Source organism: Rhagoletis zephyria, unplaced genomic scaffold (assembly GCF_001687245.7).
Source record: "Rhagoletis zephyria isolate East Lansing unplaced genomic scaffold, Rhagoletis_zephyria_1.1 Rzeph_scaffold_00361, whole genome shotgun sequence".
Taxonomy (NCBI): domain Eukaryota; kingdom Metazoa; phylum Arthropoda; class Insecta; order Diptera; family Tephritidae; genus Rhagoletis; species Rhagoletis zephyria.
In genome coordinates, this window is record NW_016157445.1 from 123776 (window position 1) to 150204 (window position 26429).

Sequence of the window (26429 nt, forward strand, 5' to 3'; positions counted from 1 at the left end):
ATGAAATACGCGGCTACTGGCTGACACAAAAGCTTTTATGACCTGAAATTATACAATTATTTTATTGAAAATTTTGCCTCGAAATCCGCCATATAAAATTAATGAAAGACCTTCATAATTTTGTTCACCTTTGAGTACCACTCACTCATTATTTACACTCCCTGGTTTAACATTAATTTGCTATTTTAATTTAATTAAGTCTTACAAAACAAATTTCGACATTAAAAGTGAAACTATGAAGCCGTGCACAACGTCCCCACTGGCAAATACATAACATACAGAACTTTCGTTTGTATTATTTAATGTAATGTAGATAACTGCATACGTACATAGTATGTATGTACATAGTGCAATCGTGCATGTGTGCTCATTGTACGCTCGTATTTTCATTTTTGTAAGTACATATTGCATTTTACAACCAACAGACGCAACACATCCGGAACGAAATCGCTGCGGGTTGTTAGCTTGTTAACATTTAATTATCCGCAATATTGCCGAGTTAAACTTGCCATTTGAATTGGAGACGTTAAATACAAAAGTAGAGCTAAAAATAACCTAGTAAATTGATGATACGTGCACGCGTTGGGCGTGGCTTAGTGCTGCAGGTTGCAATTTGCACTTGCAACACATAGTCCTGAACGTAAGCACTTAAGCAGAGACAGAGATCTGTTGCGAAAATTCAATATATGTACGTATAGACGTATGTATACGCCAGCGGCTGAGGTGTCATAAAAGACAAACGTCACCCAAGTTAACAACGCTACCAAGCCTTGGCGCAAGGACACCTTAGCTGCGCTGCAGCCAACAAATTGGTGAATGCTTGTGTTTAGCGCTGCGCCAATTGCAGCTACTCGTACAAAATTTACGACTTAAGTCAGCGGTGCTATAAAAATAAAGATTTCCAACCAAAGTGTAGAATAATCAGTGCAGCTTTTGCACTTTGTCTTTTGTCTCGTTTAAACTCAGTGTGTGTGTGTGTGTGTGTGTGTATGTTTGTGGCTTTCGGTCACAAATCACAGCAGCTACAGCAGCGGTATGTACAATAAAATGCTTCACAAAACAATTGCTTGCATACGGACAATGAACGTGAGATACAAAATACTATATGCCAAAGGCAAGGCAAAGCAAAGCATGTATTTATGCAAGTGCATAAATGCGTGTTATCTTCTTAAGCTGCGGTTTCCTTACATACGTACATTTTCACTAGACGATGCAGATTGGCTGCACAACTCTTCGCATAAGTCAAATGGTGCAACAAATTTGCATCTGAAATCGCTTGGGCTTTCTTGTATCTAAATTGTCGAAGCTCACCTCTTGAAGAAGCCTCAGAAAAGCTAAAATGCGCGTGCATAAAGGTCGTCCATAAAATATAAGCATTTAATATTTATAATGGCCGGGTTGGTGGCGGAATAAACCCCGATAAAACTGAAGTAAATCTCTTCATAAGAAAACAGGCTTCCTCCGGCCTCCCCGCTAATAAAAAAAAAAAAAAATGCGGAGATTCCTTTGAAGGAGAATTTTAGATATCAAGGACTATTTTTAGAAAGGAATCTTACATGGAAATTAATATGATAGAGTAAAGATTTGGGAAGGCAATCTTTCTAATAGACAGCTGCCCGAATTTTGCTGGAGTATCACTTGTGCAGCCCTCCAACACAAAGGGAAGCGATGAGTAGTGTTCTTGTAGCCTCTTCTCTTTTTTGTGCCCAAACTTTGAGCTCGATTTTGAAAAGTGGTCGGACAATAGCATCTTTGAGCTCGCTTTACCTTGGTGGCTCGGTTGAATTTTCTATGACGCTTTACAAGGTTTTCACCTAAATTCTTCTGACCCTTCATATAAGATATACATATTGCCGAAATCTCTATAATTTTTACAGTATTGTCGAACTCTGAAAATTTTGGCAGTTAAGTGTTAACCTGAACTTCTTGGATAGCTTACAGCTTTGGATTCCATCTGTGTCGACGGGAATAGTGCTTCGAGATCTCATCAATTTTTTTCTCGATTAGCGCATAGTGCGCACAAAGATATGCTATGTAGCACAAGCAGCTTGAACCATTTTCGCTTTTTTATTACCCGATTTAAACATGCCTTCACTTCTCGAATGGCGTCTACAATATTTTTTTGGAGCTTCATTGCATGACACGTCAAAGTCTTATATGCGCCTATTTGAGTGCTAGTAATCAACTGACAATGTCTGTAAGTAAAGTATTATTTTTCACAAAACTCTCACCCCATCCCACCCAAACTCTCTACCCTAACACGCGGACTACTGGGCTAGTGATTTTTATGTTTTGTTACTCCTCTTTTTCTACTTCTTCGCCACTTACGAGATAAATATTTAATGTAAACATTTATTCCGAATGGATTTCAATTGACAATATTATCGCTGGACAATCAAGAATCAATAATTTTGCGATCATTACGACGCTACCAAAGAGGGAAATTGAAAACACATAAAAGTTTGCAAAAATACGCTGCACTCCACTTCTACAATAACGTCTTAAAATTGCTACTTTGTGTAGCAGTCAGTCGCAATTGCAGAATGCCTCTACTCCCTCCGAGTGTTGCAAGCCCACAAGTGGGCAAGATACACAAGCGACAGGACAAAAAGCACATGAAACGAAACGATGCCGCAATTTGTGTGCACGCCCCGTGGGCGACGGAGATAAGCTGAGGTGATTGGCACCAAACACAGAGTAGAAGAAATGGCTACACCAAGGATTTTTGTTTATGTTAACTCCAAAGACTTCAGCGGCAACAGCAGGATACCTGTATTCGAATAACTCTAGTGAACTTCTAGGGGCACCAGAAGAGCGCACTTGCCTTTCCCTTACAACTTGTGAAACCGACCAAAGGGATAGTCTTTGAGCTAAGTTTGAGCGGATGATGGGTAGGAGGAGGAATAGAGGCATGTGACATGACAGCGACATTTGTAGCTGCACATGACAAGCAGGACAGGCAGGACGGGCAGGACACTTATGGTGAACTAAACTAACTGGACAACAGCACATAATGCACACATGCTGGATTTACAAATATTCCACTGGCGTTAGAGTGTAGCTGCCTGCACACAGCAACTGTCAAGCGATTGCCTTTATGCGCCTGAGTGTATGCTGCACTTTCTGATCGCGTGTGTGTGCAAAATGATGATAATTGCAAACAAAGTAACACCGCAGCAGCAACGAAACGCACAAGTGCATTGCAATTTCGCTTATGCTCGTGCGTCCGTGTATGCAAGTATGCACAGAGTAAATTTATGTATGCTTTTACAGCCATGCGACATCTGACTTACCTGAAGTCATCCTTGTTGACAACATCAGTGAGGGCATCGTAAGTGACACTGCATGGTATGATGCTGAAAAGAAAGTTAAGCAAGACGAAAATGGGAATGTAAAAAAAAGTATGTAATTAAATTAAAAATGTGCGCAAGCATGTGATGAAAGTGAAATTTAAAAGAACATTTTGAAAGTGAGTTTGCGAAATGTGTGAAAAGAGAAAATTGAGCACTTACATATGCAAACTATACTCAAATGTTAACGCAAAGCAATTTCATGCAGCTAGGTACTTTAGAAAGTTGCCTGTAATATTTCACAGTATTTTTTTAGGTATTTTTTTCTCTTCTCCAGATAAAAAACGTTTACCTAGGCGACGTCAGATTAGCGGGATTATATTTATGCGTTTTCGAAAAATGTTGCCTTTGCAGTGCTTTTTACGCACAAATCCTAATGAGAGGGCAATGAAAAGGCAACATTTTTTGTAAAAAAAAGGAAATGCCATTAGTTAATTTATTTTCTTCTGATTTCTTCCTTTTCCTTGGAATTCAGGGCGATTCTCCTTTGTACCTTGTGCAAGGCCTTAATCTTAATCTAATCAGCAAAGCATAGAGGATTATTATCTTCTCAATCAGCGGAGCAATCCGGACAACGCCAAATGATGCTCTAAATACCTTTTTGGATCTTCCGCCACTAGATGTGGTGGATCAGCAGATGGCATCGCTAGCTGCACTTCGGTTAAGAGAGACAGGGCGATGGGAATCAGGATTGCAGGGTCACTCCTGCACGCCATCATGAAAATCCCAATACACCCATTGCTGTAAAACTATTATACTCTACCCGTTAGTTCTCTCGCAGGCCTGCCCCGAGCCGTCCATTTTTGTAGTGTCTTCAAGGCTAAGATCTTAGCTATAATGGAGGCTACAAACGAACTTCGTACTGATTGAAAAGGTAAAGAGATGTTCATCTTTATTGACAGCCAGGCAGCAATTAAAGCTGTGAGATCCATCACAATCAAACCAAAAAATGTGCTGGACTATCGCTGATCTCAGCTAGAGATGGCTAAGCAGAACAGTCTTAACCTCATTTGAGTACCCGGTCCTAGGGATAGCACTGCCTTATAGGTAAACACGCATATTTCTTTTGCCATCCAAAAATTGCTTTTGTAGAAGCCATCACCGAAATTTAGTTTCAGAAAACCCAAGAATTTAAATCTGATTCTAAACTCATAAGTCGAAAAGAATGGACAACTCCTTTTTTAATTGGGATTTAGTGGGAAAAGGAATGTATTTCTCTCAACTCAATCAAAGTATTTTCTTATCTATGATAACCATCTGAAAACTTTCTTCCTAAAAAAAAATTATTTCTTACCAACCCGTTCGAACACGCTTGACCTTCACCGCATATCAACGGTAAATACTTCTATTGAGATGATGCTTTAAGATATCGCCATGACAGCTGCTAACCAACTAAATGCGAAAGCAAAAAAGTAATCACACCCAACAGCTGCTAACTGACTACTTAACTGCAAAGTAATCGCCAATCCAGTCAGCTTGCGCACTCCTTACACCCCTACAGTACCCGCTTTTATGCCAACTAAAATCACCAGTTTATTTTCTTTTGCAGTTGAAATGCAATGCTAGTGGCGCATCAATGTCGCGCTGCGCCCTTTTTTTTTAAGAAAATATATTCGCCTTTTTTGTTTACCAACTTTTTTAAGAACTTGTAGTGTTAGTAGATATCTTGGCAGCCAAACCATCACCACTAGAAAAGACAGTTGGACTTAAAACTTTATCTTTGCGCGTGCAGTATAACTCACATTTCACACTTTGCTGTTGCATTGTTCATTTTTCTGCCACTACATACCTACATACATATACTTCCATACTATTTTGCTCACTTTCTTCCCCATCATAGTACATATTGCTTTGCCTGCTGTGTTTTAGTGCATATTTTTTCATTACTCACCTTACACTGGAATTTAATTTCGTACCAATGCCCAGTTGAGTTAGACAGTGCAGCGTCGTTTCGCATGGCTCGCCCGATGGCAGCGGAAAGACAACTTGGTGAAAGTAGCCCTTTCGGCTTGTTGTCCAAGTGACATGCTCGATTTCCAGTTTGGTGAGTAGCTCCTCAAGCACCTAAAAACACATCAAAAAAGAATGTGAAGAGATGAGATGGCAATGGAAATTTGTGAAGAGAAGAAAAAGAACTGCTAGCTTTTAAATGCAAGCACTTTGCTCTGTGTTTTGTTGTTTTTTTCTTTCTTTGCAGAAAAATGTTCTATAGAATTTGAGCAGACACTGAGTAATTGCCCTATAATTTCAATTGCGATTGCATTATCTGAAAATTACAAGCACTAAATTGCATTCCGATTCGGAGTATTCGCATTCGCAATCGCATCAATTGCTTTTGCTGAAACAAATCTGCAATCAATCACTTTTGCTCAGACAATTACAACTTCAAACTGTTGCATATCGCTAGGCGCTTCCCCTGCATTTGGGTATCTACGCTACGTGCCGTTTGTAGTTGCTTGCTATATTACTAGGCGTTTATGTCTCACACGATAAGGCTGGCAGTTCAAGTGTCTGCGTTGCCCATGCAAAACAAGAAAGTGTAGTTGCGAAAAAAATTTTAAAATTAAACCCCAAAACGTACATATACATACATATGTATGTACCTATAGAAACATTCCAAATCTTTCTCATTATGATTTATCACTTGCGTTTATTTACCTGAATTGTTTTGTTTGGATTTCTCAGTACATTTATAAATTTTTTCCCACTTAATCCATTTCCTTTACCCTGGGCGAAAATTTAAAATGCGTTACGTGTTGTTACACCTGAAGGAAAGCAGTATTTCAGCTAGCTAACCACGTATGCAGCTGTCACGTACTCAATGAAATGATATAAATTTCCGCTTTCGCATTTTTGTTCATATTTTTTTTTTTACTACATACTTGAGCATTCAGAACGCTCAGTTGTGCTTGGTTTGTCTTGAGCTTTTACAAAATTGCTATTTTGTATGTAAATAAAATTGTATATAGAAGGCCCACAAGCCCAAGGTAGATGTAAAATCTTTCGAGAATCTCTATCCATTTTGAGAATATCCCTGAAAAAATTCTAATTATAAACAAAGAAAATCAGGAAAACTTGACTTTTGTCTTAATAAAGAAAACACAAATTAAATTTTCCATAATATTTATGAATTATTTTTTATTTGATTTAATTTGATCTTCTTTTCTTTAATGGTATTTCATTTATATTTATTTTACATAATTTAATTTTATTTTGTTTTATTTTTATTTCATTTAATTATATTTTAATGCGTTTTATTTCGTTATTTTTTTTTTTTAATTTTTTTTTATTTTGTTTTACTTTATTTTATTTCGTTTTATTTTGATTTCCATAATTTATATGTTTTCCATTATTTATTTGATTTAACTTTTTTGTTTCTTTTATTTTGTTTTATTTAAACTTATTTTTTTTTATATCTCGTTATTTCATTTCATTTTGTTTTATTTTTATTTAATTTTATTACAATTGATTTAATTTTATTTTATTATGTTTCATTTTATTTTGTTTTAAATACTTTATATATTTTTCCATTATTTAATTTTTTACTTTATTTGATTTTGTTTTTTTTTTTGTTTAAATTTTTATATATTTTAGTCTTTCATTTCATTTTATTTTAATTTACTGTAATTTACTTTACTTTGCTTTACTTTACTTCATTTAATTTAATTTAATATAATTCAATTTAATTTAATTTAATTTAATCTAATTTTATTTAATTTAATTTAATTAAATTTTATTTTATTTACTGCATAAATTTTATTTTATTTATTTTAATTTGTTTTATTTAATTCAATTATATTTTATTTATTATTGCATTAAAATGTATCTTTTTTCATTAGGCACTCTGCCTTCACCATAATTCCATGCAGGCGACTCTTTTATATACATACATACGTGCATATTTCGATTTCAAAGTGCGCCTATTGAGAGCACGCGGAGCATTGAGCAATTTGACAACCAATGGACACGCAATTTCGACTGCAGGTAAAGCAAAGCAAAGCAACCGGTCGTGTCAGTCGCTGCAGATTCGTGAAAATGTGAATAATTTAATTAAAATCGTGCAAGTTCTATTTGTAATTAATATTTGAAAAGTGAGTAAAATTAAAGAAAAACCATATAACAAGTGGAATTAATATTTGTTTGAATTCTAATACATATGTAGGTACCTCCGTAGTGAAAAGTGTGAAGTAGAGTGAAAACTAGAAGGTGCGCGCCAAAAATTTAAGAAAACTGCGGCGTCATTGAGAAAGTGAAGAAGTGTGGATTAAATGTATCAGTTTATGTAATAATCATAGTTTGCAATTACTTATTAGAGAGTGCGCGTTAATATTTGAGTTATAATAAATATTGATTACAAAAGAATAATTAGTGGAGGTGGAAAAAGGTCGCCGAAAAGCAAAGCCAAGCACTAATATGAAATGCCAGCAACGTTGTGTGAAGGTCACAACAACGTAGAGCACCCGAAAATGGGAATGCTGTAGATGTTAAACGCGTAATAAATATGTGAAAATTGATTAAAATGAATGAGACATAAACAAATAAATTAATAGCAATTTATAAATTTAAATATGGACTGATGTGAGTGATGGTTAAAATTAAAGTGTGAGAAAAAATAAAAGTTAGTGCGTTTATTATGTAGAGATAAAGTAGGAGAAACACTAAATTAAATTAGTGATTGGAAGTATATATCGCACACCTTGATCTAAGGCAGGGATCGCACAGAGCAGTTTGCGCTACGGTCTTGTAAAAGCAAAGCGCTTGGAGTACGTATGTATGTAAGTATTAAGAATTTGATTAGAACGTAATTTTATGTTTTTTTGTATTTTATAAAAAACCTAAAAATCATAACCGTAATTCATTTGTATAGCATCTTTCAAGAGCAGTTTTATAAGTCGTGCGAAGCTTTCTTCGCTTTTTCAAAAATTTTTTGTAGGTTTGCTAAGGATAAAGGTGCTTCCTTCCCGTTATTTAAAACAAGTCACGACGAAAACATAAACCGCGGGAGAAGCTTTTTTAAGCTTTGCATAGAATTTGTATGAGCCTGCTCGCTATTTAACTCCTTGGTGTAGAGAAGAGACGTAAAGGTGGCATCGATCGCGAACCCTTTACCTGCCCTATGTCGCCCACCATTCTATGGCTCGTTTTCTTTGTTCTCTCGCCATAACATATTATGACTTCTGACAGAGTTGCACTTCTTCATTCAGTTTAAAGGGACACTCAAACAAATGCGGTATTGGAAGTGCGATACAAGGCGGTACATAACTATAATATAGAGCATCTGTTTTAGTGTCCCTTAAGTCATGAAAATATTTAGGGGATTCAAAAGGTATCATAGCTGTAATTTTGTAATAAAGTCATACCTTTTAAAATGGTTTAATTTATTTTGTGGTTGCTGTGAGCAGGGTTGCCTGATTTTGATTCAGTCAAATCACAAATCCATAAATCAAATTTATTTCTGAATTGAAAGGTGCATCAAATCCTAAACAAATTTTATTTGTGATTTGCTTGGTCAACCAAATAAAAGATATGTTTTACTTGTGATTTGATTCGTTAACCAAATCAGAAATCAAATTGATTTGTAATTTGAATCGCCCTCCAAATCAGAAATCAAATTTATTTGTGATTTGATTTTTACAGCGAATGATTTGATTTGTGATTTTTCAACTTCGGGATTTTGGGACTAACTCGGAATATTTGGGATTATTTCGATATTTTCGGGGTTCTCGGGAATATATCGAGATTTTATTTTATTTTATATCGAGAGTATTTCGAAATTATCGAGACTTCTTCCGGATTTTTAAGGTTTTGGGGATAATTGCGTATTTTTGGGATTATTTCGGATTTTACGAGACTACTTAAGAATTTTCGGGGGTTCTCAGGATTGTTGGACTATTTCACGATTTTCGAGAATTCTTCGAGATTTTTTGCACTGCATATTTCGGGTTTTTCATGACAACTTCGGCATTCTCGGGGTTCTCGGACCCATATCGATATCTGCGGGACTACTTCGGTATTTTTGGGACTAATTCGGATCTTTTGGTACCATTTCAGGTTTTTCGAGACTACTTAGATATTTTCGGTGTTCTCGGGGCTATTTTGGGATCTTATGGATTTTTGGGACCAATTCGGAATATTTGGGACTATTTCGGGTTTTTCGTAACTACTTCGAGATTTTCGGTGTTCTCGGGAATATATCGGGATTTTTCGGACTATTATGGTATTTAAGAACTATTTCATAATTTTCGGGACTGTTCTGGGTTTTTCGAGACTAGTTGGAGATTTTCGGGTTTATCGAGACTATATAGGGATCTTCGGGACTGTTTCGGGATTTTTTGGGCTATTTCTGAATTTTTGGGACTATATCGGGATTTCTGGGACTATTTTGGTATTTTTGGGACATTTTCGGGGTTCTCGCGAATATATCAGGATCTTCGGTATTACTTGAGGATTTTCGGATTAATTCGGAGTTTCTGGAACTCTTTCGGGGCTTTCGAGACTCCTTCGGGGTTTTCGGATCTTGAAGATTTTCTCGGGATTCTACAGTATTTCGGGTTTTTCGAAGCTGCTTCGAGATTTTTGGGGTTCTCGGTACTATATCGGGATCTGCGGGACAATTTCGGGTTTTTCGACAATACTTCGAGATTATCAGGATTTTTGGGACTATTTCTGAATTTTTGTGACAACTTCGTGATTTTCGGGATTTCCGGGAATATATCGGTTTTTTAGGAACTATTTCGAGATTGCTGGACCACTTCGAGATTTCTTTGGGATTTTCACGGCTATTCCGTGTTTTTCGAGACTACTTGGATATTTTCGGGGTTCTCGGGACTATATTGGGATCTTTGGGACTACTTCGGTGATTTTGGGGCCAATTAGGAATTTTTAGGACTGTTTCGGGTTTTTCGAGATTACTTCCGAAATTTTCGGAGTTCTCGTGAGTATATCGGGACCTTCGGGACTACTCGGGATTTTTGGGCAATTTTGGGAATTTTTGGGACTATTTCGGGTTTTTCGAGACAAACTTCATACACTCAGTTCAAACTGGTCAAGTAATAAATTTAGTAACATTTTACATTTTAAGAAGTCACTGAGGTTCTTGGAGATCAAGAGATACATATTTTCAGTTTCGAAATGATTTTTAGATCTTATAGTTTAAAAAAATAACCATTTAAATCATCGCCAAATTAAAAAATTTATGATTTGGAAAACTTTTAATCTAGTAATCTTTATGTCAAATATTATTATCTACACTTATGAACATACATATGTATATTTAAGTACGTAATTTGCCAATGCATATGTGTGTACATATTCGGAAGTAGTCCCGCAGATCCCGATTTAGAGCCGAGAATCCCAGAAATCTCTTAGTAATCTAGAAAAACCTGAAATAGTCTTAAAAATCCCGAAGAAGTCTCAAAAGTCCCCAGGTAGATACAAAAGCCTTGAAATGGTCTCGAAAACCCCGAATAATCCTAAAATTCCAAAATGGTCTCAAAAATCTTGAAGTAATCCCGAAGATGCCGATATGGTCTAAAAATTCCCGATTTTGAAATAGTCTCGAAAAATCCGGAATAGTCCCGAATAAGTTCAAAAATTCCAATATAGTCCCAAAAATCCCGATACATTCCCGAGAGCCCCGAAAATCTCGAAGTAGTTTTGAAATACCCGAATTAGTCCCAAAAATTCGGAATTGGTCCCAAAAATCCCCAAGGTTTTAAAATAGCCCCGAGAACCCTGAAAATCTCAAAGTGGTCTCGAAAAACCCAAAATAGTACCAAAAAATCCGAATTGGTAACAAAAATTTCGCAGTAGTCCCGCAGATCCCGATATGGGCTCAAGAATATCGAAGTTGTCTTGAAAAGCCTGAAATTGTCCAGAAAATCCCGGAGAATTCTCGAAAAACCCCTAAAATCCTAAAAATCCTGAAGAAGTCTCGAAAATTTCGAAATAGTCCCAAATATTCCGAAAAAGTCCCAAAAATCCCGTAGTAGTTGCTTTGCATAGAGAGTTTTATTTAGTTGAAAAATTAATTTTAAAGGCAAACTTTCAAACAACTAAGATAGTATAAAATCAATATAAATCCTTCCTATCGCTCATATTACTTCACCATACGGTTTTCATCTCTGAGGAGCGCACCTATTTCAGGGTGATATCCTGCCGGGCAGCTGGTAACAGGTGGTATATTTACGTTAAATATTTCGAGCTCGCATCGCCTGACCGGATAGCAATACCCTGATAGGATGGTATCCCTGCGGTCGATGATTGCTTCGATAAGACGATACTGCACCCCATGCCTGCTTTCCTCTTAAAACACAACATTCAAAATACATAAAACTTTTTTACTCACCATTGTTCTATCAGGCTGGTATTAAAAAAGGTCTAATCTTATCAGTTTCATTTATTTAACTTTAACTCGTTTAAAGTGTTTAAATTCTTCTTCATCTGGAAAATTGCTAAATCACCTACACTCGTACATCGCTTTTCAAGATCACTTCATTTGCACTTCAATGCACTTCATTTGGCCAATTCACTTCATTTGGCCCAAAACACATGGGGTTCTTAAAATCACGTCAATCAAAAAATTAAATCGCAATCTCACCTTTTCCAATGGCACTATTGCGCTTTGATCCTCCACAATCTTGGGCGATGCAGGTGCACGTTTTCCACCCGCTCCCACTCCTATACCCTGTCCACGACCTGCACCAACACCACGTCCCATGCCGCGTCTATATTTCGGTGCATGCTTATCACGTAATTCGACTTCGAGGCGCAGTATACCATTGTTGTTTTCCGGAAGATTGATGTTGAGATTCGATGGTGGGGTGGGAGCTGGCGGCAAAGGTGCACGGTGAGTTGGCACTGCTGGTGGTACTTCATGATTGCCAGCAGGCGAGAAACCTGTGGAGAAAAATTAAACAAAAGAGAAGGGAGATTATATGTAGTGAAAGAACTGATGAGCGAGATGAATGGATGCAGATGAATTCGCATTGGAATGCGCTTTTTGAAGTGAAACTTCTTAGGCGGCGGTATCGCAAAAATGGAGAGTGAAATTTTTAAAACTGAAAACGTTACATGAGTGAGAAGGAAGATATAGGTAGTATAGGGAAGGGGGAAAAAGAAATAAAGCGACGCATGACGGGTACGAGTACCTACATACATATATATGTATGTATGAACGAACACATTGCGCATTTCAGCTCTGCCGCTACCATGCAATATACATATGTATAAATGATGCAAGCGTGCTTCGCGTAACTACATCCATTCGTACATATATACATATGTTTGTATGGATATATTTATGGTGAAACAAGCGGGCTTCGTTGATGTACTGATGGGCATATACATATATGGACTTATGGACAGCAATGTTTTCATGTATGTACATATGTTTGAATGGTTGTATATATATTTGTACATATGTACATATGTTTGTGTATGTACATGTGTTTGCGTACATGTATATATGCACATATGTAGTACAAACGAAAACAAATCTAATAAGCTGATCGTTGATATAAATGCGCAAAATTGCAATGTTTGTGTGCAAAACGTCAAACTTGAATGCGGATTGATTTGAACCAACGTTTTCGGCTTGCATTATGTCAAAAGGATGCGTTTGTTGTAATTCATTTTGTCATTTACTACCATTATGCGTAGGCCAATTCATGAAATCATTTCATACGTTTGAGTAGAAACTGAATGAATGAACACCATTTCATGATTACAATTAACGCGAACTTGAGTTTATGCACATAGTTTTTACTCAGATCGATGAAATGATTTCGTGAATTGGACTACGCATACATACATGTGATACTTATGCTTTTAATTTATAAGGTAATTTTATGTTTTTATACTCTTGCTAAATATCACATGAATATATGAATTCGTGATAAGAATATATGAATTCGCATTGGAAGATAGAAAGCGAGTAAGAATAAATGCCGAACAAAGGAATTTGTCCTCTTTTAACTTAATTAAATGCATTTTGCAAACAAAAGTGCGTTCGTTACTTAGTGCCTTGGTAATGGCGAATTCGTAAGGATCAATTGATTGCATTATAAACATTTTCATTTATTTGTTAAACATACAGTTACTTCCATTACAACCCGGTCCTATGGATGCTAGAAGCGCGAATTCATAAAAGGTGGTGTTACCGGAAAAAGGAATAAATAAATTATATGTATATCAGAAAATTAATAAGATGAAATGAAATTATTGTTTGATTTTTAACCAAACCTATGTATGTAACTCAATCGCCTAATGGTTTGCCGAGCCGTGAACATATGTTTACACATCTAATTTCACCCTTTTTTAAGAAAAAAAATCAATTTAATGCCAAAGTCGGATATTTATGTTGTATTTAACTACCGCATTTGCAGCGAGTTAATAATTTTAATAGTACGGCAGGATGCATTGTTAACGCGTAGATAATAAAAATGTGTCAGCCAAAATTGTAGCATTGTCTAAATTGCACATATTGTTATGCAGTTAGGTAATTCGATTATAATAATCGTCCATAACCTGCAACTTGCAGATTTGATTTAATGGTAATTGCGCAAAATAAGCCCGACATTGTAAAATACCTACAAAAAATGAGCATTTCGAATGTGTTGCCCATTTTTACATATTGTGCGCCGCTAAATATGCACCACAATTCATATTTTAATGCATATTTTGCATTTTAAGTAGCACTAAACTCAACATATTTTTATGAAAGAGAATTTATTTAGCACAACTGAGTAGTTGTAAATGGCAAATTACTGAACTTTTTTTGACTCGAACAGCTTTGCAACTAAATTGGCTGTTATAAAAATTCTAGTTACTTTTCAATTCACTCAAATTAAAAAATTCACTCTGCAATATATTTTGGATTGATGAAACTCTTACTACCACCGCCTAGTCATAACAATTTCGTGAAGTTTATTATTGCATAGTTTTAGACAATTAATGTGTTGAAAAAAGATTTGCGAATTTGCTATGCGAGGAGTTTTCCCCTGTCGCCCGAGAGTATGCTACAAGTTATGATATTGAGAAATTTAATATACGATTTAACTCTCGGATCACCGATAACTTCTTTTATCAATGCGGTGATTATGACTAACGATATCTCGGAATCGTGTTGAAGAATGTTTTAACAGATTCCAGGCATTCCAATTTATAGAGGTCACGAAGGCTACTGCGGTTAGCTGGAACCGGTTTAAAATGTCTAGTATACTTGTCGGTCATCGTAAGGTTAAAGAAAAATAGAATGCAGTTGAAGTATATGTATTTTTGTGTTAACTCCCTTTTTAGAACATCGATGTCGATATATCTATTATCATTGGAAGAGAAGCTACCAGCAGCGGCTGATGAAACTTAAAAATTGTTTTTCAAATTAGATCATCAAAGTGTTTTATTCAAATTTGTAATGTTAAACTTAAACTTTCAGCCATATAAACTAAAACTTTAATAACTAAAAATATTTACCTAACTTATTCTTACATCGGACATACATACATAAATATGTACATACCCACAAAATCGTATCGCAACAAAAACATACCGTGCCACACAAAGTTAATATTCATTGTAGCTATTTGAGGCTTATAAATTACCAAGTGTATAGCCAAAAGCTATAACTAATGTCATACAAGCGTGTCTACATACAAATATTTACATAAGTACATAGCCACTTACACTTTTCGTATCGTGACAGTATAAAGCTCATAAACTGAAATCTCATTAAACATTATACCGTTTCATTAGTATACATGCCTATACATATGTACATATACGTATGTATGTATTTACTTGTGCACACTGTATCATTAGGAACATTTATTAAGCTGAATGTAAATGTATTATGCGATAACTATTTTACGTTGCCTATTGAATAGAATTGCAATATCTAGTTAATAGCTGCTGGTAATAGCCATGCTGTAAATATCTATTAGCCATGCAAGCTGAATACCTCTGCACCTACATATACATATATGTATACGTCTTAATGTGAGCCATTTACAAACACATTTACACACTCATAAATTGTAATGCATTCTACAAGCGCGCTGTAGTCGATTAAGATTATTGTATCTATATAGTTAGACGACGATTGCGTAGGATTTAAAGATTTGGAGCTGAATTTCGTATGTTAAACTAACTGATTAATTAAGACAGTTTAATGTTTGCTGAATGTGTGTTAATTAATGGTTTATAGCAATTATTGTATCTACTTACAAATATTTTTTTCTCCTAATAGCTTTGAGTTTGGTTAAAGTACCATAAGCCAGATTTTTTTTAAGTTATTTCGTTCGCTTGCAATGCAGGTTTGCATTTCTCAACTGCTTTATATAAATCTACTAGATACAACCTTCAAAATGGCTTAAAAGTATTAATCAAAAGTTTTCTCTGGGGCTTGTGTATTTACTTATCATTTTATTGGCTTTTCTCCGCAAGCAGTTGTAAGTGTTAGTTTATTAAATCCTCGGACATTGTTGTTTTGTTACTTATTCCATATCTCTCCTGTTGTTGTTCTAGCAGCATAAAAGTACCCCAACGAGTTTTTGGGGTGCGTTGCTGGAGTGACAGTCCTTGGCCAAATATAAATCTGGGTCGTTCCGGTTACGTAGACCCGACTGTCGTGGGAACGATATCTCTCCCATCGCCAGTCGCCGATCTTGTTATCAACTTAATTGAGTGGTTCATTAGTTTTATTTATTATTTTACGTATTGTTGTAAGATCTTTTTCAATGCTCCTTCGATGTATACTCTTTTTCTCTCTGTATTTCTACTTTTCACTTGCCCTGCGCTCTTTTAATTTGAATAACAAACGATAACTTAGGAAAGTGCAGATTATGAGTGAAAATTCTTAATACTTATTTGAAGTAGATTAAAAATTATTGTGGGTATTCATGGAAACTTACTTAATTTTGTATGGAAAATCGGTGTATTTACGAGGTTACGAAATTTACGCGTTTAGATGAATTGCCCTATTGGGTGAGTTCCATCGAGTTTTTAAAAACGTAGTACTTTGTACTTCGAAAACATTTTCAAAAAATTTACATAAATAAAAACAAGAGAATTTTAAATTGCTCCCAACATTTACATACATACATTGCAGCACACATTGCATATATGTATGTGCACAAGACACACGTTACTTCTAGTTTCTGTCAATCATGGTGATATTGCTTTCTACTCTTTAGCCAATATAGCTTTTTGAAATCATGTCAACTCTACAGAATGTTGACTTTAAGCAAATTATAGCCCTTAACTGCCAAACAAAACAAAACAAAATGAGCAAAGCGTGAAAAGCAAACACATTGACAAGTCAACCGTTTTGAAAGTAGCCACCATTGCCAAAAGTGCTTGGGATTCAAAAGTCAGCAATTGTGCCAAAAGTCAAACTGGCTCAAAAAGGCTGCCGGCAGCTAAACCAGAAACTAACACATAGATATGATGTAGTACATTAGACTGCATCACCAAAAAAGTTTCGGGTTTTCCGCCGGGATTACAAAATTTATTATATTTGAAGACTCCCACAAAAATATTTCGGAAAAATGGTAAGTTTTATGTGAGCTGGACCCTTCTCTTTCATACTTTGAATGAGCCTATTTTCAAACAAATAAAAAGGGTACGAAAATACCTTTCCAAAGATGCCTCGTAAATCTAAATCGGTATAGTTATTCAAGTTTTTGTTAAACCAATCTTTAATAAAAGTTAAAAATCAGCATCAAAAATTTCATTAAGTATTATGATTCCGTAGAAACATTTTTTTTTATGAAAATTTTTTAAGCTTCAGCTGATTTGTTATCCGAAGTGAGTTTTTTCAAAAAATTCTTAAAAAAAACAATTTTTATTCATAATAAACTCACGTAAATCTTAATATTTTTCCAAAATATTTTGGTGCACAATTTAAATATGATATACCAGTTTGCCCTCACCTGTTTCGCTGAGTGTTTGAAATTTCAGCATATTAATTTAAGTGTAAATTATTTAAATTAAACTAAACTTTGTGTATAAACTCTGAAAAAGACTGTCAAATTTTTCTTCACTATATTTTAAATTAAAACCTTCTTAAACCTTTTAAAGTCTGACACCCATATTGTGATAGGTACATATTTTAATAAATTCCCTTTTATCAAGTCGAATTTCATTTTTCAAACCGGTGGCAACCCTCCTTGATGTAGTTAAAAAATAAAACCTTTTCAGAACTATTTCGATTGATACCCATATTGTAATATATAATTCATTTAACCTTTTAAATAGTTTGGTGGTAACCCTCTCGAAACACCTCAACAAAATTCTGAATGTTCGTGCTAATGATTTATTAAAACTTTTTCTTTTGACAATTTTCCCTGTGTATAATTTAATTCAAATCCGCTATACTATATGTATGTTTGTATTAGTAAGGATCTTATAATTCCAGTGGAAAACCAGTACCGATTATTTTTTTGTGTGGGGAATGCTGCAGTCTAATGTACATTCAGATGTATGTATGCATGTGTGTGGCTGTGATTTGTGCGCTTACATGCATACATACCCTGGGGGAAAATTTATAGGGTCGACTTGAAAAGAATGAATACAAATTCGACTACCTAGTGCTGGGTTTTAACCGGTAAGGGTGCCTATGCCAATAACTCCTTTCATATCGACACTTTTAACTTTTCTTTTGGCTACTTTTATTGTCTAAAATATAAACGAAAAACAGATTAAGATCGTGTGAAGCTTCATATTTAGGATGAAGATAATAAAAACGCTAGAAGACAATCTCTTTTAGTTCTGAATAATTTTCCGTTCTTTCTTTTCTCATATCAATTTCAGCATTAAAACAAATTTTGAAGTATTTAAGTTTTAAAATAATTCAACTTAATAACACCAGCTAACTTTTTCCTACCAGTCGTCTACTGCCTTATCTTCACCTATTGCGATTTCAATGTTGTGCAAATGCTAAGTATAATCTAACATAGATAATCTTTCTACTCATGTTTTCCTAAAGTTATTATATACTTGTGTGCGTGCATATGTGTGTTTGTATGTAGTGCATTCATGTTGCCAATATTTGACTTTACTGAACCATTTTCAAGCGCTCGTTACATTGTTGCCAATCTTCAATGTTGGGCTGTCGGTAGTAACAGTTTCACTATATCTAAATTTCCTGGCAGCATGCCTTTTTCAAGTTGATTGGGAGAAAAATAAGGGAGAGATATTTGTTAAAATATGTCCACACAAGGGTTGATGGTTTATGGAACTGAAGAGCCTAGTAAATGACTGGTTCTATATTGCTTATTTGTTGACAGTATTCATGATAGGAGAAAATGAGTGCGCAAGCAAAAAACTTTGTGGCCTTTTCATGTACCTCTTATAAGCATAAGATACAACATGATTTCGGGTGATGAAGGAAATTTTTCCCTTAAGTGCTTTAGAACTCTCGTCTTAATGTAAACTTTTTTAGCTATCTTAACACCACACACGCCACATTAGGTGAATTCATTTATCGAACGACTGAGTGTATAAAAATAATATACTAACGACCCAATTCCCACGCAATAGCAGAACTCGTCGAACTGACTATTGCCATAGCTGTGGTGCCAAAAAATATGCCACAAAAACTTTATTGTAGTAAGGCACATTACTAAATTTTTATCGCATTTTTTATGAGCTTTTATGCTAGTTTGTGCAGAATAATTTTAGGCGAACAGGTTATGATAGTTGTCATTTTGGTCAGATTTGTCACCACATGAGAATAAGGCAGTAAGTGAAAAAAGAATGTGTCCAATATTTTTTTTTTTGGAAATGCCAGCCTAAAGACAGCAAAGTGCAAAAAGTATGACTGCGTAAGTAAGTGGCAAATTTTAATTATGTACATTAGACTGAACAAGAAAAAAAGTATTCGCCGTCCACCACTTAGTTTAAGTTATTTTTGCAAGGTAATTTCGGCATTTACAGTCGAGGAGAACGTTTTTTTGTTCAAAAGTTCATTGACCTCACTTACCCACCAGATTTCAGTTCTTATCACCCCAACGCACCATCCTAATGTAAGTAAATTAAAGCTCTCCAAAAATCATTAAACTATTGCGAGGGAAGCTGTCTGATTTTTCTAGTAGAACTATTTTAAAAAAATTCTTGCCTATGGGCAAAAAAAAAAGTTCAAAATTGCCTCGAAATAATATTTTTGGCTCAGGGGCAGTCTTAATGTACATCTATCTAGCAGTCTCACCTTAGAAAGTATGTAAACCGCCCGATTCACTGCTGGGCTTAAATGTGTACATTTATATTTGTATGACATTGCTATTGAGCTGTCACTTGATCCTAAACTCACAGTTATTGCCATGCTTATTGTTTGTTTTGTATTTCGCTACATAAAATCCCATTGGATGTGCAGCAATCCAATCCAAGAGTTCGGCGATGCGAAAGGGAAAAGTTCAAGCTGGCTAACTTTCTCTGCTACTCGGTATGACATGCCGCATATTCGCAAACAAATGTCTTCGGAATTTGTAGCACTGATAGCCAACACAAAAATTCATCTCAGTTATAGTACATATTTGCATTTAGCTGGGCACTGCCACTAGCAACAGCAGCATATGTACTACACATAAACGTGCACACATGTGTAGATATGTATGTATGTATATTTATGGTACTGACTGTACAAGTAACCTATATTCTGCTTGCCAACCATCAATAACTCAAATAATCATTATTGTCATCGACAGTTACAAGCGCATTGTCAGTAAACTATCCATAACCGTTTGTGCTGGTTGTGGTGGAACATTGTTAGCCATGAGTGTAGAATAGCTAACCAGCATACTTACATACATTCATGCTCCCATAAAATCAGGTGCCCCACCGTTAGGATACTTATCGTTTAGTCATAAATGCTTGTTTGTGTACGCGTGCTTGTGTTCGCTCCCGTTGCTGTTGTGGGAAGGAAACCTATCTAGTAAATGAGTTTAGGTCGCCAGGTCGAAGCTACGAAATATTTATTCTTGTTAAGTGGTTTCCCGCTGCTGGTGAATTTATTTTGGGGAGTGGAGTACTTTCTTGCAAATATTTTACATCCGTTTTTGCTGTGAATAAGATATGAGAACCAGATAAATTTAGAACACGCTTACAATGTGTATATTTTTACCTAGATATATATGTATGTATATGTGTAAAAAAAATAATCACATTGTACTTATGTATAATATGAATCTACGAAGTATTTTTGTAATGGCGAAAAAGATTCCTTTCCAATAGTGGACAGTAAGCAGCTTACGGGGTAATTGTCTTGCTTCCCTTAACATTTTTATACTGCTATCTGGTAAAAAGGTAAATTTTTTCTCATTTTGGTAGGTTTTTGATGAAATTTCCGTTCCCGATTTATTTTTCGTAGTTATCTTTAAATAAATTATAAATTTCTTTGCATACTTTTTATATAATTACATACGTATAAATGTATATCGATATAAGGCGAACATATCGCGCTCCATTCAAAACTAACTTTATTCGCAAATTAAATCAATTTCATTTGGAATTTTTCTATATGTTGTACATAGTTTGTATCCTCGATTTTTATGGATTTAGTTAAAACAAGAAAAAAATTTTACTCGAAAAATATTCCGAATATTAAAAAAAATCACTTTTTTGGGTCACTGTATTTGTCTATAATAACTCGAGTTGAAGTTTTTCAAATAATGAAGTTTCATTGTTGCCTTTAAAAAAACAATTCATTGTTGCCTTTAGTTTCATCACTTCCGCTTTTGGTTGAAGGAAACTGAGAATATGCCAATAATATGACTCAAATACCCTATAACTAAACACCCTATAATTAAACAATTTTAATTCTTATTGAAATAACTAAAAAAAAAATAAAAAAACTATAGTTTTAATTAAAATAATTATTATAATAAAGTTATTTGTAGATATTTCCCAGAATTTGGTGATTTTTTTCGAGTCGATGGTAAATATTGTTTTTTTTTTTCGCCAGTGGCACTGGATCCGAGTTGCTACGAACGTATGCACTCAAAGTGTATGCTTCAGTGATAGCATCTTCGCAGATTTCACGAAAATTCGGACTACGATGGATTCAGTGATAGCCCATTTCGTCATTTGGTCTCTGTTGGGTGATGTTTGTGCTGTGCGATGTATTCTTCCAGTAATCTTAGTTGTCTACCCATGAAGCGTAGCGGGTTGGTTCTACTAGTTAGCTTGCTCGTTGTTTAGCTGCTTTGCCCCGTGCAACTGCTTCGGTAGAAGAAAGTTATGCTGCTTCCCCAGCAGAATTTCTGCCGATTGTGCAGGCGTTGAGCTAACACTATGAAAAGATAACCAATGCCGGTGAAGAAGGCCATGTTTTCACAAATTTGTATACTGCAAACCGCTGGTGCCCACGGTGCACGCTAGGCCAGTAGGGCCACTTTATCTTTCTCCGCAAGTCGTGACAGTCAAATGACTTTAGGATCTCGTTTCTGCTCTACATAACCTGAGGCCCAGAGTGTTTGGCTGTTCTACGGTTGGAGTTTTTGCACTATCGACATCTATGTTTCGCTCCAGTCTCACTTTATTTATTACAGAATGGCTTATTTTCAGTACTAAGAAAGTTAAGGGGCAGATCCATCTCAGTTCGCTATTTTTATGATACCAGTTTGGCCTGAAAATCACTCGACCAATGATCATCACCTCGGCACATCCATCCAAACTAACGAGTTGGGATTGCCTCTGCTCGTTGTCTTCATAAAAAGAGTTTACTTGTAGATAATCCAAGGCTATTTTCATTTGACATGTTAGGTTAGAGCGCATGTTCTAAATAGCCAAATGAAATACAGTGGCGGTCACATGAATAGCGCTCCTTTTTGATTCCCATTAGTGAACGTTTTCCTTTTGTTTTTTAAATTTTCATACATTTTTATAATAAAATTATAGTTTAAAAACTAAAACCTCCCTATTATAATTGCCATTCGTACTGTCATCAGGTATGTAACTTGGGAATAAAAATCGCTGCATCTTTTAGGCGCATCAATATTACATAGTTACATACCGAGTTAATAAAAGGAAGGTAATAAAAATACATGTAGTATGTTCTAGAACAAACAAAAATGTAAATCCGATTTTCGACAAACTTCATTAAAATTCCAAACTTAAAAAAAATTATTTCAAGTCCAAGTTAAAAAAAAATCGGGTTAACTTTTAGAAAAATTTTTGCCAGTGTGTTGCGAATTTTTTTCATAAACAATTACAAAAAAAAACTGTGGTTGCCCAAAAATCCCAATTGATTTTACATGCTTTGTTTTTTGCTGACGGTATTACGGATTACGTTCCATAAAAAAAAAACAACATACAGTTGTCCACAAAATAATAGGAGTGCGATATTTTGACCAGTTTTGGCTATTTGTCTTTTGTTTATTTAATGTTTATTATTTTTTTATAAAAGCCTAGCTGGCTATACAACAAACACCATATAAATTCAGATTTTAAACTTTGTATAAAAATTATAAAAATTTTGCAATTTTTCACCCAAATTTCAAACTTTTTAATCAGAATCTTTAGAAAAAATTCTGGTATGCAGTTTTGTAGCACATTCAATTCTAGTCTGAAGAAGTGCAAGTTTCAAGCGGCTAAAAAATTCCGTTGATTTTTGAGAATTTTTTTGGTTAAAGGTGTTTCACGTTTTTTCCATACAAAGTATGTCGACAATTTTCTTTTATATGGAGGACACTGCCAGCAAAAAAATTGCCAAAAATCAACGGAATTTTTTAGCCGCTTGAAACTTGCACTTCTTCAGACTAGAATTGAATGTGCTACAAAACTGCATACCAGAATTTTTTCTAAAGATTCTGATTAAAAAGTTTGAAATTTGGGTGAAAAATTGCAAAATTTTTATAATTTTTATACAAAGTTTAAAATCTGAATTTATATGGTGTTTGTTGTATAGCCAGCTAGGCTTTTATAAAAAAATAATAAACATTAAATAAACAAAAGACAAATAGCCAAAACTGGTCAAAATATCGCACTCCTATTATTTTGTGGACAACTGTACATACTGCCTAGGAATTATAATTAAAAAGTTTGCAATTTTTTAAATTTTGCTACTTTTTGCACAAAGTGAACCCAACGAAGAAGTTTGATGAGAAGATGTGGCGATTTCCGAAATAGGAAAAATAATAAGTTTTGATTTTATAAAAAGTTATAATACCCTTGTGCACAAGTGTGCTCGGGTATAAAAACTCTGTTTGTGAGTTTGTGCAAAAATAAAAATCGAAAAAGCCCGAAATACATATGACTCAAAGAAAGTGTATAATACAAAGAACCCCCATTCGAACCATCCCAATACGTCATTATTAAAAATGATGCCATCAGCCACCAGCCACAGTTTTCACGCGAGCTGTGTTCATGTGTTTATTAAAATGATAATGTAACATGGCTCCAGTCAAAATTTATAAGCGAAACGATTTATTATTTGTATGATACTAGTATCAAGCTGACAAAGCAATCACTCTGTGTCAATAACAAAGTCGGCTAAAGAAATGCTTTACACATACACACACAAGCAAACAAAAGCAATCATATTCGTAATAAACGTGCGTATGCATGGCTCGTGAAGCCAGCCACAGAAGCCGCACAATTGTCTGCTATCAAATGCTTACCAATAAGTCTTACCATCTTCTTAAATATACATTTTCGGTTGCGATTTTTCGCTATCAGCGCGGAAACGGCTAAAGCGCAGCGCAGTGCCGCCAAAGAAATTTGTGTATAGTCATTTGATTAATGTCACATTGTCGCATCGTTCACTAGGCATCAAATATGGCGGCAACAATATGCAGGAAATGTATGTATGTATATCCATATCTGTGTTTAATGCATATCAAAATTTAGCTACGTCAGCGGCTATGGCAAGAAAGCAAGTCAGGAGCGCTGATTGTTTTTTGTGGCTGCACGTTAACGCAAACGACAATTTTACTTACACGTGTTTATAGATAGACTTTCAAAACAAAAAAAAAACAGGAAAAATGTCTGAAGAGCAGTGGCTCAGTGGTGTCTGATGCCACGGAAATGATAATATTTAAATCAGTTTTTTTAAATAAATGATAACATTAATGCCTTATTTTTCCGCCTATGTAGCATATTTGGTATTGAAATTTGTGAAACGTTAAAGCAATGAATATATTTCCGACGTGTGATGATGTATTGATTGTTCAATAAATTTTGCAATAAGGGGCTTTTTCCAGCCGTAGCCATTTCGCGGTTTGAGCATTCGAGCAGAGGGCAAAAAGCTACCCAGCTCAAGGGACGCATCTTTAGAGCTCCGGCTTTATATCAGCCCACGATCGCGACATCGATTATAGATTACTGAAGCTGAGCCAATTGCTCCGCTCCAAGTGGTTTGTTGACGGGCTCAACGGGAATGAAGCCCAGCTCGACCATATTCACCACCTTGCTATAGGCAGTTTCCATTGACTCGTGGAGGGTATTGCTCCTCGGAGCTCACCCGTTTCAGCCTGCCATCGGAAGTTGAAATGCTCTTGGCGATTTTTGAAACCTCTTCCCTAGACTTGTCTAGAGCGTACTTGAAAACTCTCTCTTCTTTGAAGTTGAAAAGGACGAAGCCTGAAATAGGGTTTAAGGTTACTCCTTGCAACAGAACATACCCTGATAGCGTCGAGGCTGATAGTGCTATCAGTGCCTGAATCCGAAGAAACGTCGGACTCGTCGTCGAAAGCCTTTGGGCTTCCTAACTATGCCTGCTTAGCTGGAGCTCCGGAGTAAGTAGCTGGACTGTTGCCGAGCTCATCTGCTGACAAGACCGACGTTTCTTCGGATTCAGACATTGATAGCACCGTCATCCTCGACGCTCGACGACACCTCTGAGCTTTCATTCGCACACCCAATGGCTGCGCCGGAGGTAGCGGTAGGCAGCCTCCCAGCACAGAAGGCGATCCGAGAAATGGTGTGTGATAAATGTCAGACCGCTCACCTCTACTGTCCTCTAATATTAACCTCTCCTCCCCGAGAGTTTTCCGGTAGTGTATGCGGCCGAAAGACACCCTCTAATGAGTGACGACCGTCCATACATCTGACGGTCCCCTAGAAATCTTAGACTCCAAATTATTTCACATGAGTTCGCCAATTGATCTGAAAAACCCACCTTTGCTTATGCATTCACATACACACTAACCGAACCAAACTTTACGTGGCCAAAAAGGGTGAATATAAAAAACCGATACAAAAATTTTCTACTAAAAAATTTTATTTTCGATATCAAATCTAAATGATTTTTGCAAAAAAAATTTTAAATTATTTTGCTTACATCAAAACTATATACGCTCTTTGGAATGAAAGTTTAAGCTAAAGTTAAGTCAGTTATATTTCCACTTAAATTTTTATTTTATTTTTTTTTTTGCCTTTCACCACCGTTCTCATTTTTCATATTCGCAGTCATACAAACTTGAAATGCAATATTGTATCACACCATTTTTCATTGCTAGTAACATTTTCTATTATCCACACTTTCAGCTTGCTTAGTTACTAATACAGATACATACATACATACACACAACAAAAGGATGGGTGTTCTCGCAAGTCATTCGCAGTGCCACTTACAATTGTTAAGCACTTTAGTTTTGCACATACAGAAATACGTACACTCATATGTGTGTACAGGCGACATGCATATTTATCCTGCGACTTTAAGCATATGCGTATGTGTGTACTCCAGAAACAAATATGTACCCACAAATCTGCAACTTATGCTGGCTGGGCGTATGCGAAACTTGAATTTAAAAATGCCCACCCCCAGAGTGCACTACTACAAGCGAAATAAATAAAACATGACAGGTCATAAAAAGTTAGCTGAGTTGTTATATGTACGTGTGTACGTATGTATGTGCTCGTAGTAGAGAAGCGAAACTAGTAGCTAGTAATGGTGTAGACACTCCCACCTACGTTCAAGTACAAGTACATTTACTTGTACGCCGTAGCCTGAACCAGAGTAGTGCTTGAGGAATGGCAGTGATAGCATGAGAGAGTAGTAAACGCATAAATTGCAAAATCATCGCGAGGAGAAGTGAGCTTATTGCTAGTATTGGCTTATATGCATGCGACAACAGTCGTAGC

General features: G+C 35.6%; 2 protein-coding genes across 2 annotated transcripts in view; one reads left to right on the top strand and one right to left on the bottom strand.

Annotated features, from left to right (window-relative positions):
- LOC108359232 (uncharacterized) overlaps window positions 1–26429 on the top strand; it is a gene marked incomplete at its 3' end in the record, with an annotated part of 264353 nt that overhangs the window by 108364 nt on the left and 129560 nt on the right. The window lies entirely within an intron of this gene.
- LOC108359231 (uncharacterized) overlaps window positions 1–26429 on the bottom strand; it is a 96381-nt gene that overhangs the window by 64930 nt on the left and 5022 nt on the right. The window contains exons 2-4 of the mRNA XM_017610985.1: window positions 11950–12248; window positions 5242–5414; window positions 3294–3356 (exon numbers count right to left, since the gene is read on the bottom strand). Of these exons, the coding sequence (XP_017466474.1) occupies window positions 3294–3356; window positions 5242–5414; window positions 11950–12248 (535 nt within the window). The remainder of the gene's footprint in view (window positions 1–3293; window positions 3357–5241; window positions 5415–11949; window positions 12249–26429) is intronic.